The sequence below is a fragment of the Montipora foliosa genome, chromosome 8, assembly GCF_036669935.1.
Source record: "Montipora foliosa isolate CH-2021 chromosome 8, ASM3666993v2, whole genome shotgun sequence".
NCBI lineage: Eukaryota > Metazoa > Cnidaria > Anthozoa > Scleractinia > Acroporidae > Montipora > Montipora foliosa.
In genome coordinates, this window is record NC_090876.1 from 28523022 (window position 1) to 28538021 (window position 15000).

Consider the following 15000-nt stretch of genomic DNA (forward strand, 5'->3'; position numbering starts at 1 on the left):
AAAAGGAATTATGAAGCGGAAACAACATCTTCAGTCATTCCTTAGTGTGTGCTAAGTCTGCTACGAGTCTAGAAGGCCCATCAGGCCGGCGCTCATCTCCGGTTACTGTAGCAAGAAGCGACTAAGAGGATTTCTACTCCCCCCTGGATGGGATGCTAGTCCATCTCAGAGTTACCCCCAGCATTAAATTCACCGGTACCCATTTATACACCTGGGTGGAAAGAGGCACCGTGAGAGTAAAGTGTCTTGCCCAAGAACACAACACAATGTCCCCGGCTAGGACCTGAACGCGGACTGCTCGATCCGGAGTCGAGCGCACTAACCATGAGCCCACCGCGACATGCATGACATGCAGGAAAACGTCCGTCAGAGCAATTTGCTGTTAGTTTGTTGCAGACTATTTAAAGAAGAAACGAGTGAATTTTACTCAAGAGCGTGTTTTGTTATTGTTGAACTGAATTTATTACTTAAAAAAGCTTAAAAAACTAAAGGACCTCAAAGTGGGACAGGACATTACAAAATAATTAAATGTGTGAACGTCTGAGCCAAAGGTCCTCTTCTGGCGCGACGTCTGACCCCTCACACACACAAGAAAAATTATAACTGGAACACTGCAGTTCAATACCAGCCAACTGAATGCCTCCTGTTTTTGTGTACCATGTACCACAGGCAACCCAGCGTACTCTCATGGAGCGTCTAGTTGACATTAGCATTTTCAATTTATTCTAAATTCAGCTTCCATTGCTTTGTATTCTGACTAACTGAGGATGGCAGAAGTTTCTGTTGAAATATGTTTTAAACTCAAAGGTTCGTTGTTTTCTTAAAATAATAATAATAATAATAATAATAATAATAATAATAATAATAATAATAATAACAATAACACTAAATTACTTGTATGTAGTGTAAGAGGCAGGGGACAACTATTTTTGTACAAGTTTGCCAGATATCTGATGAGTTTTGCTGAAGGAGGAATTAGTCAATCGGATGGTGCAGTAAAAAGACTGTTTAACATGCTGTAGTTTTCATTTTGACAGAAAACGTCCGCGAAGAACGCAAGATGAGTTGGACCCTGACGAGAGACGAAAGCGCTTCCTTGAAAGAAATCGGTGGGTCAACGCATGGACATGAAATTAACTATAACTTGTAATTTTCTAAAGACACTTTATACTATTCGTATTCGTGTGATTTCTAGGAGGCTTAGGATACTTTTGTATCTTCTCAGCTTTTTCTTCTCAGTTGTCGTAGAGCTCCCCAGAAAGCCACATGTTCTGTACACTGTACCTGTGGGTGTAAATTCTATTTATAATTATTGTTATGCTGTTGTTTTAATTAAGAGCTATTAACCTTGTATGTTTTCATCAAATAAGCTAAATAATTTCACTCATGGGAAACAGAATTTTGCCTTTGTCACTTCGCTAAACTCTACCCTTCATAAGATATCTAAGGTGTTTAGGTGTTAGTCCATACGTGCGGTTATGTCACAAACTGAGGAGGTTTTGTTCAAATGACATATAGTAATTTTTCTTATCGAATCGAATTTTTTGTTGAATGAATCAACCAGATAAAGAAAAATCAGTTCATCATTCTGACATTATTTTGGCCTGTAATACTGTAGCATGGTTAACAATGCAGTGTGAAATGGAAATTGGAGTCTTGACTTTCATTACTTTTCCTCAGGTCTTTTTGCAACTGCTGTAAGTGCATGTACATGTAGCTCAGTGTGCTGCTAGGACCTTTCAAGCTTTCAAATTTAATGTAAGGCTTATTGTTTTCTTCAGAGCCGCAGCCACAAGGTGTAGAGAAAAAAGGAAAATATGGGTGCAACAGTTAGAAAAAAAAGCTGAGGATCTTACCACGACGAACTCTCATTTGCAGGTATAATTATGTACAGCTACAACCATTTCCCCATGGCAGGAAGCATAAATTAATTGTTTAACCTTGTCTTTTACACTACAGAAGATAAAATAAAATACGAGAAAAATATATTTGATCAGTAGAGATTTGCTGAAGCAAAGGCATATTATAAAACACCAGGAAAGATTTATTGCTGCTCGACGTTTCGTATCTTGTACCTTTTCTTAATTGCATGCTATGTAACTAGTCTCTTGATAATGGAGTCATGATGACCCCGAAACGTCGAGCAGCAATAAATCTTTCCTGGTTTTTTAGAAAAATATATGGGTAAGATTTAATGTAAAATAAGACAATGGACTAAAGCTGGCAATTGAGTAAGTGCTTTTATAAGCGCAAGTTAAAAATCTCGTGGTAATAAACTGAAAACAGTTGAAAGGAAAAGTCCTTGCGGGTTTAATTTGGCTTACAAAACCGCAGCGAGTTGCCAGTGTTGCTATTTTAATATTAATCACATTACCTGTTATGACAATTGAAGGGTCTCCATAAAATGTGGCTAATGAGCCGCAGTTAACAATAATTAAGAAGTTAATAATTATACTCTACATGTACATGAAACAAAAAATGAATAGTCACCCGGAGTGTTAATTGTGTTTGTGTTTGTTAAATTGCCATCCTCATCCTTGCTGTGCATCAGTTCCTGTTTTATGGCTTGTATAGGCACTGGCACATGGATAACTTGGCGAATTTTCCTCGCGGCTTCCTTTGTTTTAACCTAATCGGGCGCCTACCTTCCAGGTTTATAGTTATTTGAAGTGAAGATAAAGTTTTGTCTCTACATGTAAAAATATTTTGTCTCGCAATTTTGTGTCATGACCAAAGGTTTAAAGGTGTGAGTCAAGTTGCTCGACTACTAGGAGTCGTTTCTTTCCACATGTCTTGCTCTCCGTGATCCTGTGAGGCCAAAGGAACACTTTCTATTGCAAGCCAAACATGACAAAAGTACATTCAGTTTGAAATCACCTATCGAGTTAATCGATAGGTGAGTTTAAAAATTACTGCACTAGAAATTGAAATCACTATACGAGAATGAAAAACTGTCATGCAAGATTAGAAATTACCTGTGAAGAGTGAAAAACACGCCTGGTTGATTCGAAATTACTCTTCGAGAATGAAAAACCATTAATTGAGAATAACGATGATGCAACAATATACTGAGAATTCTACATCATATGACGAGAATAAGAAATCGAAGGTGAGAATGCGAAATCATCACTCGAGTTTTTACTGAGCTGGTGAGCACCACGTAGTCAGCGGAGTGCAGTTTGGCGCGAATTCCTCCCGCCATGCTTTCTTTACCCTCCCTTTCGGAGATTTTCGCTTTCGGGGATTTAAAAAAAAATTGGCGCAGCAGCATGAGCAGCAACTGCTTCAACTTCTTCAGGAAGTTAGAGTGTTGACAGATGTAATGTCTCAGCCAACATCGAGTGTTAATGCTGAAGTATCCCGTGTCTTTGGACGCTCGCAAGTTTATGAATCCAAGCTCGAGCCCAAATCAGACTGCGATTGCAAGTTCTTCGCATTTCAGGCGTCTCATGAACATGAGATGAATTGGATGAATAAGAAACAGGACAAATCGGTCAAGATCCAAGGCGAAAGAAACTACTCCATTCTTGTGTGATTTGATAGTACTTCCTGGCCCAGGAGTAAGTGTTGCACCGCCCGGGAAAGAGAGTAGCATTAACTGAGCATGGTTACGTGTGTCAGTGCATGTCAGTTTTCGAAAGGCATGAACGAAGTGGTGGTTGAGGCAACCGTAATGGAGACGTTTGGAGAAACGATTCCTCCCCTAGTGGACGTAGAAATAATCATGTCAGTCCACAATAAGCTCGTTAAGCCGATGCTTGCACCTGGTCAAGAAGGTGTTATCTTACATCGCCTTTTCAAGAACAAGCCTGTGTATATACGGCCTCATAAAGTGTTGCTGCTTCTTCTTGTAGAGGTAAGTTTTGAAGTAATTTGATTTCTTGCAAAGACGATGTGTGCCAATTGTCTAGATCTCTCCTAATATTGCACATTTCACATACATGGCTGGGGAGAGAAGGGCAGGGTAGATTTGTTGTGTATACTTGAGAGTACAAAGTATCAGGTCATGTGCAACAAAACTCTGATGGCGTTAATGACAATGGGGATGGTGATGGTACCTCTATGTAGAATAATAGGACTTTTTAAAGTCCATTCATGTGCTGCTTCTCAAGTAAATTTTTCTTAGTGATTCTATTGATTGTTTTGAAGGATGTGGACAGTAAAGATGACCCAGGATTTCAATTCGCCGTTGATGATGATGATGAAATGTTAGCGCATTGTTACCAGACCCTATGACAAAACCTAAAACCAATCTTCATTGTGCAGATTCAGCTGTAACAGTTCCTGTACAGGCTGTAGCTCACGCCACTGAAACATTCCCAAATGTTACCCAAGGCCATGCTGCAACTTCAAGGGTAACAACAAGTGCCGGGCAGAATATCTCTCATGTACCCATAACAGGCGTGACTGTTGCACAAGCCCGCCCTACAACCTCAGCTGTGACTGCAACTGCAGTACAAAGTGCCCTGGTTTCCTAAACATTCCGCGACAAAGCATTACTAAACCCCGACGCACCTACTACCTCTTAAATCGCAAAATAGAAAGACCACGAGCTCTTAGACCACCTCAAGTCGGAGCTTTATTTCTTTCTCCTTTAAAAGTAAACGGAGTTATATACGGTAAGGAGGGTGACACTATCACAACTACTTTATTCACAACATTACACCGCCACCGTGCTAATCAGAACTCCTTCATCTTGGTTGACAATTTTAACCATTTAAGTTTTTTAGCACTTGCGACTCATCGTAAGGGTTTTTTTCAACGCACCACAGTTGATACCTTTCGATTGCCAAATTAGCTTGTCTCTAATTGTTCAATTAACCAAGCGACGCGAAACGGATCGAAAATTCTTGTCTTCTGATTGGTTGATTAAAACGAGGGACGTCACTCGCAGGAATATAGAAGAAGCACCTTCAACGTACATTTGGTCTGCTTTCGCCCATTAGAGCACGCAACTGTGTTCCGAAACCGGTCTTGCAACCTGATACAACCTTTGCTGCAACCGCCACTACAACCTTCTGTGGCACTTTAAAGCTACCAGGAACGCACTAAGCTAGAAATTGCTTCAATATCCTTTAGCAATGCTGAAGATAATTTGTCAGCACAAGAGCGACAAGCACTATCCGCACTACGCCCAAATAAAAAGAATTACAAGTGAGATATTCCCACCAACCACCTGGAGCGTGTTCATGGAAGCAGTGAAGACAAACAACAACCTCGAAGGGTGGCACAACGCCTTGTCATAAACAGACGCGCCAAAGGAAAGACCCAGTTACCCCTGTATTCATACAGCTGCTCTACAAGGAATCGTTGTTGGTTGCCTTGCAGGTTCGACTTGTGTCCGACCAGAAGCTTTGAAGACACCAGAGAGTAACTTAGAAGAAAATGCAGAAGAAGCTGTTTTGCCTGTGGAACGAATACCACAATGGGAAGAGAAATTCAGCTACTAGAGGCCTGAGCTCAATTAGTTAACCCAGTTTAAGTTAATATTAGCACCGTTAACACTAAGTCACAATTAGTCTTTTTGGAATCGTAACTTAGGTAAAATATTAAATCAAGTAAGTTTAGTGTAATTAAGTTAATTATTAATGTGATTATTAATGTGTTTAGATTGGGGACTAATCGTCCAGAAAGTGGGGGCTATTTGACCGGGGCTATTTGTCTGTGAGGCGGATTGATAATACGTGAGAGTACGTATTTGTCTTGTGTTCAAACATACATGTTTCTCCATGTTAACATAAGAACAGGGCAAAGTTACAATGTGTGTCCATTTAAACTTCGATATTTACATTATAGTGTTATGCGATAGTAATAGCAGTTTACGTACCGGTACTAGTTTGTGGATAGCAAACAAATTACCGCTAGCTGAAACAAGGCAAGCCAGTCAATTGTGCTCTAACTGCGAAGGTGGTTTTGGTACAATGTATTTGCAAGTAAGGTTCGGCTTCAAATGCTCATTGATCCTAGCAACAAACACATACTGCAAAGCAAGCAGGTGTAGTTCATCCAGTGAGTCCAAAGTTCCACTGTTATCACGGAATTCAAACAAATCATTGTACAGTGCTGAGCTGACTCTGTTAACTTCCGCCCATAGCTTCTCGATTCGCTAATTATGAACACTCCTACCAGCGATAAAGCTACCTCGGTCTGATCCCCGTGTAACGACCATGTACTTTGCCACATCACATTCTCCATACCTTGGTCGACACGCACCCTTGAAGGGAGTCCAATTTCTTGTACTCCTTGCTCAAAATACTGAAGTACTGTGCTGGCTTTTGTTGTCTGTGCAGCATTTCAGATATACTATGGTTCTACTTTATCCATCGATGCATCCATGGATGACCAATCTCCGGGAGGTTAGTTTGTGATTTGAATCAATGTGCCATACATGATTTGGGCCAGTGACATTATAGGTTTTCCGAAAGATCGCATACCGACGTCGCACAGCTCTACCTACACCATCTATCTTCTAGCATCTTTCCCTAACCCTGAACCATTGAACATTTATGTCCCTTCCTTTGAGACTACCTCTAACGTAGGTTTCGCCACTGTATGGTGTCAAGTTAACAGTCTGTTGTACATGCCTGTCTAATTCTTCATCCGTAATTTCTGTGAAATCGTCTTCTACCCCAGACTCGATCCTTCGTCTGTATAGTGTTTGGACAGAAAATGCTGGTCCAGTTCATTCCTGTGTCACGCAGTTGCTCTATCATTTCTTTCGTAATATTGTATGCCGGTCTTTCCCCTGTACTTGTGGATAATGCCAATTGAGTCTTTAAAGTGCCAGTACGATGAAAATTTTGCATGTCCTTTTTTCTCTAGATTTTAAAAATAGACCTACTAAATAGGTATCATGCCAATTTTTATCTCAAAATTCCCACGAAAAGTATGATTATTGTAACGTAGTTTTTCGGTTTTCGCTGTCCGCCATTACTCGAACGGCAAATGACCGTGAGCAAGGAAGCTGGATCGCCTGGGGTCTAACGTCATATGCGCAACGCTCAAAATAAACGCGGCTAATTTCCCATGCCGTCTATGAGATGTGAAAGATCGCCGAGTTGCTCTTTGCTGATATTATATACATTACTCCTTGATGGCCTTGTTCGCTTTGTCAAACGCCCACGAAGCGATGCGCGTATGACGTCACGAGCCAAATCTTGCGTGAAGACCGCTTACAAAATATCGCAGGCTTCTCCAATGCCATCTGAGTAATGGCGGACAGATTTTTAGCGTTTTTTGGCTGGCTATTTTCCGACTTATCTCGCGTCTATCGTTCCAAATTTAAGTGCATAACCATTGTATTATTTTGAACATATTGACTTTATTGACGTTGACAAAATTCGGAAAGAAAACCAAACATTTTCGTCGTAGTGGCACTTTAACTTTGGAACAAAACATGATGCATTTGAAATGTCTGACATCTTCCATATACAGCCAAGGAATATGTTAACACCTCAAACAGATCTCTTTTGTGACAGCGATATGGCGATAAGTAGTCTTGTGTGTTCCTCAAGTCTCCTTTCACATATTTCTAAACCTACAACATCAGATGCGTTATAAACTGACGCTGCTCTTTCCATAGTTCTCAGAGATTCAAGAAACTCTGTCAAATCTTCTGCACTAACTTGCTCCGCCATTTTGATTTGAAAATTCCCGCCAAGCTGCACCGGCTCAGAAAAAAACTCGAGTGATGATTTCTCGTTCTCACCTTACGATTTCTTTTTCTCGTCATATGATGTAGAATTCGCGGTGTATTGTTGCATCATCGTTATTCTCAATTAATGGTTTTTCATTCTTGAAGGGTAATTTCGAATCTCGCCGCGTGATGCGTGTTTTTCACCCTCCACAGGTAATTTCAAATCTTGTATAACAGTTTTTCATTCTCGTATAGTGATTTCAATTTCTAGTGCAGTAATTTCTTACACTCACCTGTCGATTAATGAAACTCGATAGGTGATTTGAAACTGAATGTACTTTTGTCATGTTTGGCTTGCCATAACTTTCATTGTGCCAGAAAGCCTTGAGACAAATTGCTGCACAGATGATAAACTTTACAACATTGAAGGAAATCGTTTCTGCGTAGCCAATTAGAACCGACTTTACATTTCTCAACGGTACTTTGGGACTTAAGATTACCACACCAATACCACGCCAATGATGTTTTCGTAAGGTGATTCCCTGGCTTTGCATTGCGCAACCCTACTGCGCATAATTTCTTTCGTGATAGCCCATTTCCGAGTTGCTGTTGCCTCAGTTTCAAAGCGAGTTCTGGTAAACAACCATTCAAATGGAAATGAGTTGCGTATTCTTATGCAAATCAAGCTCATTTCCCTTACAATAGTTGAGCACCAAGACTCACTTCGAAAGGAAGCCAAACAGCAATTCGGAAATGGCCCATTGGCATACATGTGCGTATTAGCTCGCGCACATTGATAAAATGGCGGGTTTCCATTGATGCCAAGCATAATCAGACAAGGAATGGCTATTTTCTCTTGAAAGAGTACGGTGACCTCCATTTTTTGCTGAGAACGGTGTCTTCGTGAAGTAGTAAAAAAAAATCAGCAAAAATCTATGGCCAGTTTTTTGGCAATTTTTTAAAATTGTAGGGAAGGAGCCGTTACCCGTCGGGCAGCCCACACTCAAGTTAAAGCTATTTTGGAGTATTAAAATACAATAAAAAACGTTCTCTGGCTAAAAATTTTTTGAAAAAGAATATAAGCTTTCGGCTGTCGATCTACAGCCTTCCACGGATAAAACGTTGAATGTAAATTAGTGAAATATATACAGAAAAGGCGAGATAAAAATGATACAAAGAACAGAGTAAAGGTATGAAAAATGGTGGCTATTGTTTAAAAAGAATTTTATACTGATTAGGAATCAGCTTAAAGTTATTGTCAGCATGCTTGGTAGAAGAGGTGTGCCAGGCCTCTAGAGTTTTCCTAACACGAAAAGAGCCTTTGTCGATAACTCGAGAATGATTGAAATCAATGCGATGACCGAAAGACCACGCATGTTTCGCAATGTTTGACCCATTAGCACATATTTTTACATTCCTAACGTGTTCTTTCTTGCGGGTTTCAAAGCAACGGCCAGTTTCACCTATATAACACCAATCACAATCGGCACAGGGTATTTTATAAACCACGTTGGGTTGGTGTTCAATAGCTGGTCTGAATTTAGGAGAAAGGAATTCTTGTTGTAAAGTCTTGAGGGGCTTATTTACAACTCGGATATCGTGTCTTCGAAGAATTCTTGTTAGAGGTTGCGTAACACCATCGATAAAAGGAAGGACAGCAAAACCGTTAGGGTTCTCTTGATGCGTAAACCATTTAAAAAACATGCCAACCAATTCTTCAGGTGAAGGGATGGCATGTGTGAGTGGTTTGGAAAATTTCTGCTTTAAGATATTGGAAATAACAAAGGAGGGATAGTTGTTGGCTCGTAGAGCATCAAAGACGTGATTGATTTCGGTATTTTTCCCTTGCGGTGTACTTGGGAGTTTAATTGCGCGGTGTAGGAGGGTCTCAGCTGTGCTGATCTTGTGGCGTTTGTCGTGGTGAGAAGAAAAGTCTAAATATCTGTCCGTGTGAGTTGCTTTGCGGTAAACATCAATAGTGATCGTGTTATCCTTACGAGAAACCAAAGTATCCAAGAAGGCGATCTGTTGGTCAGATTCCTCTTCTACCAAGCATGCTGACAATAACTTTAAGCCGATTCCTAATCAGTATAAAATTCTTTTTAAACAATAGCCACCATTTTTCATACCTTTACTCTGTTCTTTTTATCATTTTTATCTCGCCTTTTCTGTATATATTTCACTAATTTACATTCAACGTTTTATCCGTGGAAGGCTGTAGATCGACAGCCGAAAACTTATATTCTTTTTCAAAAAATTTTTAGCCAGAGAACGTTTTTTATTGTATTTTAATATGCCTAATCCTGGCTGCGCTTCAATTTTTAATCCTATTTTGGAGTGTTAAGTACCCCAAAGGCACTCAAATTAATTTTTCATGTTCGTACGTGAATTAACCTGATAGAATGTCACGGGGATCTGCGCTATATCATTGATTACATTTATAAAATCGAGGTAAATTTGTCCAACATTGGGGATGCGCGGCAATTGTGAAAGCCGTATTTGTCAACGAACACGGTGATCTCCGTTTTTTATTACATTTTTATCGTCTCCTTAACTTGTTTCAAGGGTGTGCAAAGTATCATCGAAAATCTATGGCAAGTTCTATTTCTAGGGAATCACCTTAAAACGGCATCGTTTGAAGAACGAGGCTTATCTATTCATATGCAAATTAGTGGCCGGGTATTCTACAATTTAGCCAACAATGTAATAAACCACGTTCGGAACACTGTTGAGATGTAGGTACGCGTATGATTTGTTCCGGATCTGTTCCACTTCTGTTTTCCTGAACATAGGGATTCATGGCGAGAATTGCATTTCTTTTGCAGTAAGTGGCTGTGTCTTTTTCTTTTAAAATCAAAATCAAATCATTAATTATTAGTGACCAATCGGTGCAAGCTTGGAAAAGGCATTGCAACATTTGGTTTAGGGTGATAAGCCACTGAGAATTGACCTTTCAGTTGTAAATGGGACATTTATGAACTGACAGTTCTGTTTACACCACCTCTTCAGAAGTGGTAACTATATTATTCAGTGGTGATTGCAACTACTAGTTCAAATTTGCCCTTTTCTATTTTTAGAGCGAAATAACTCTCTTGAGAACAGAAGTTGCACAGTTAAAGTCCCTTCTTCTGGCGCACAAGGACTGTCCTGTGACAATAGCACAACAACGTAATTCTCAGTTACTCAGTAAGTATCGTTATTATGACACAATCAATGCGACTTAGCTGCATAAGGAGTCTTCTTCACCCTGGTCGCCTCAGCGCGTCTCGCATTTTTCCTTTAGTGGATGAATTAAACGATATTATTATTATTATTATTATTATTATTATTATTTTATTATTTTTTTGAATACAGTTTTTTTAATTGATAGCAACTTTATTCATTTATTTTTGATACCCGCCAGAAGTCATCCCTATCGATCGAAGGTATCCGCCCGCAGCACGATGTAATTGACTGAGGCGATTTTGATGAGGGAGGAAAACCGGAGTACCCGGAGAAAAACCCAGAGTCAGATTGAGATCGAATGAAACTCAGCCCACATACGACCTCAAGGCCGAGAGTTGAACCCGGGTCACAGAGGTGGGGGAGGGGCTCGGTTAATGACCACTAAACCGCCCTGACTTCCGTTCTCTTCAGTCGTTGAGTATAGCTGCGGCTGTGTCACTGACTTCTAGTGGTTTGAGTTTACTTCAAGACATTTCGGCTATCTTTATCTTTATAGCCTTTATAAACGCTCGACTCTCAGGCAATCAGGTTTATTTCCGTTTAGGAATGTCTTTTGTGTCGATTTAGTGAGCGTCCACATTGTGCCGGTGGAAAAGGATCTTTTTATCTTGATCGCATGGTTCTTGTATTTAATACACAGATCATCAAGTAGGTGAACAAACAAATGGAGTTCTAAATGCAGCAAACTCTCACGGGGAGCCGACCACAGCGGAAGATGTTGCGACCAGTGCCCTCACACAGATGGCTCACCGAGCCACCTTGGAACTAGAAAACCTTGCAGCTACAACAATTGCAAGCGTGTCAAATGCACAAGGCGTGGTTACAACAAACAGTAACCCCATTGGGGTGTAGTTTAGTGTGAATACCAAGATATAATTTATTAAGAAATCATAGAAATCTGAATATGCTTTACCACATTCTTACCAACCATTACCAGCTTGCCGTGTGTTTAGTTTCACTGATCCATACATAAACATCATTCTATAACTGACTTCTTCATTTTTTTTTTTGACAAGGTTAGTTATTTAATTTTTATTTTTAAAAGAGAATATATTGACTCTGTTTATGCTGGTGTGTCCATAGTATCTTACAACTTTACTAACCGAACGTTGCGTTAAAAAATGAAGAACGATTAAGTATTTTCTGAAGAATGAAACAAGTTTTAGAGGAAAATCAACGAGAACGGCCACGAGAGAACGCAGTATTCACATTGCTTTTGTCAATGACTTCATGTTCCAAACTATTAACGTTCAAAAGAAAGGAAATAATAAATGATAAAAATGTAATCATTACGAGGTTACTTTCCGTTGCTTCGGTTTTGCTGCTGGCCAGTCGTCGCTGTAATTCTTCAAAACTGTTCTGTTAGGTTTTTAGTATAGTCTTAATTGCGTAACTCTTGGTACACTTCTACCGACTCTGAAATGCTACCTACTACTCACCATGCATGTGGCTGTCACTAGTCACTTTTTTCGACAAGGGCGGCTGCATCTCAGGGGAACCTAACGAAAACAAATTTCACTGAGAACATCAAAAGAAAATTGCTTATAGTGCACCAAGACTGTTAAATAGACACTTAAAGCAGTTAGAAGAATTTGATCTGTGTGGATGTCTTAGCTCAAACTTAAAGATCCAGATAGATTTAAGAAACAAAGTCCTTCTTTCAGAAATTGATAGCTAAAAATTACTTTCCAGCAAGCCATTTTTTTACCGGTAATGTTACATGACCTTTTTGAGTGCCCAAATTTGCTAAAAAGTAAGGGACTGGTTGTTTTCGAGAAAAGCTGATCGGCCGGCGAGAATTTCGAAATATGTATACAACAGTCCATCCGAAATCCGAACGTATATTTCAGTGAAATCTTCCGTTGGGTGCCCCCAGCGGTAACGGCAAGGCCACAGTTAAAAGACCACCGTGCGCACGAGTACAAGAATGTGAAAATCAATAGGTCTTGAGGAGTCTCTCCTTTTCTCGTACGTGCGTTTCACTTATTAGGGAGATTTAGCATAGTGTCGACGGCAAACGTGAGGCTGACGTTTATGTGATTTGTCTGATTTTAGCTCATTCTTGCCTGTCAAGCACTTCCTTGAAAGGGTAAGAGAGAGAGAGAGAGAGAGAGCACACACAAATTAGAATAACAGAATTAAGCCTGGTTTTCATTAGCGACGCAAGCACAAGCGCAAGCAGCTTATGCTCCGTTTCGTTTTCACACGACGCAAGCAAACTCAAGCAGAAACGCAAGCACAAGGAAAAGGAAAAAAATTGATCCTTTTGCTTTTGCTGGCGATTGTGATTATGCTTGCGTCCACCCCGTTTTCACGGTGAAATAAGGGCTCTTATGCTTGCGCTTGTGCTTGCGTCGCTAGTGAAAACCAGGCTTTACACTTCAGGCAGCAACGAGCGTTTGCTGGTTGACGTTTCACGTCAGCGCAATGCTTATTTTCTCCATTTGTACATTCCTGTACCCGTCTTCCTCCGAACAACGGCGGGAAATGGCCCATACTGAGCACACGAGGATATTTCACTTTTCTCGTCTCTGACTATTGGCGCACAGTTTATATGGAAACGAATAGCAGTGATCACAAAATCGCAAAAATGAGGATATTTACTGGTGGCGTTTGTTCTGGTCGACTTCGTTGTTGCAAGGTCAAACAATCGCGAAATACGTTTACAGTACCTTCGCTGACATTGCCGTTGCCATTACTTCATCTTCCTTCTTTCTTGCTATCGGTACATTTCATCTGGTTCAACTTGTAATGTGAGCAAGTACAAAGAGACCTTGTGGTTTGAATTAGGTTCTGTCTTGTGTACTGTAATTATATTCAACGTTTTTCCCATCTGTCCGTAGTTAACAATTTGTAACATACCTTTAAGGCGACTTTAGGCTGAAATAACCTTTCTCTCAAGGAGACGTTTTACATGTACGTATGGCTATTGTATTTACTCTTTCATTTGCCTACTTTTTAATCCTAGAACAACAGCAAAAAATAGTAAAATACATGCCGACTATAAATTCTCAACGCAATTTAGCCATTCTTTAGCACCCACTCCGAGCCGGTTGAGTAGGTTTTCATGTTAGCTTACGTTCGGAGTTATCAAGACACTTAGAATCATTATTTGGTAGGATTACTATAGATGCTACCTTTCTGAGATATTGACTACTGTATGTAATTCCACCAATCGAAGAGGAAGGTTTTAACACTGAATTGTTTAGTGTTACTGTATCTGCATTATGTCATGTGCTAATAAAGGGCAGTCAATTGCTTTCTTCCATTTATCCTGCCAAAAATACGATGTCTTAGCTTTTCCTTGTATCTGCGGTACGACCTAAATTAAATTCGTCCTCGCCTTATCATGTAATAAGGTTGGTAACAACAACATCGTCACCATCGTTATCATCAAAGGCTTGTGCAGTGAAGGGAGCCCTCCTAATGATTGCAAGCTGTATGGCTTCCAATAATACTGATCTACAATCCTGATCAAAACGTTTGAGACACTGACTTTTCTCCACGGAAATAGTCGTTCCCTTAACCCCCCCCCCCCCCCCCCTCCCTTTCGACAATAGGGAGTTTAAGAAACGACAACGGCTCCGGCAACGCCAAAAAGCAGTAATATTATTGGTTAAAAGAACGTGCTGCACGTGCGGCACACATTTTTGAACAAATCTCTCCCGTACTCGTCAAAACGACTACGTGAAATGACCAAATTTAAAGTGCCCCTGTGATCAAAAAAACCACTTCCTTTTTTCCTTCAGATTTTGAAAGTGTGTTTGCTTAACACCTGACCGGCAAATTTTTGAGCTTTGATTTTTATCCAAAGGCCGTTTATTTTGAGTGTAAGTTTTGGATTTCACGGTCCGCCATTACTCACGTTCAAAACTGACCGATTGGACCTCAGATGGTTGGATCCAGGGAAAAGTGACGTCAGAGGCTCACAAGCTTAAAATTTCAGCGTGTGAACGCAGCTTATTATATATGCAAAGCGTGAGTTTAAAAGTCTGAAAGCCCGAAACCCCCGTGCTGCATATTAATTCTGCGGCGTACACACGTATTGCATTCTTAAACTAGTGAGCCTTTGACGTCATTTTCTCCTCGATCCAGCTCTCTCAAGAACATAATGTTAGTAATGGCGGACCATTAAATAG

At 40.2% G+C, this 15000-nt stretch overlaps 1 protein-coding gene across 1 annotated transcript in view; it reads left to right on the forward strand.

Annotated features, from left to right (window-relative positions):
* Positions 1 to 14150, forward strand: part of LOC137967902 (cyclic AMP-dependent transcription factor ATF-7-like) — a 32816-nt gene extending 18666 nt beyond the window's left edge. Inside the window, exons 7-10 of the mRNA XM_068814500.1 lie at positions 1038 to 1109; positions 1782 to 1878; positions 10714 to 10822; positions 11502 to 14150. Coding sequence (XP_068670601.1) covers positions 1038 to 1109; positions 1782 to 1878; positions 10714 to 10822; positions 11502 to 11713 — 490 coding nt within the window. The 3' untranslated portion in view covers positions 11714 to 14150. The remainder of the gene's footprint in view (positions 1 to 1037; positions 1110 to 1781; positions 1879 to 10713; positions 10823 to 11501) is intronic.
* Positions 14151 to 15000: the final 850 nt, after the last annotated feature.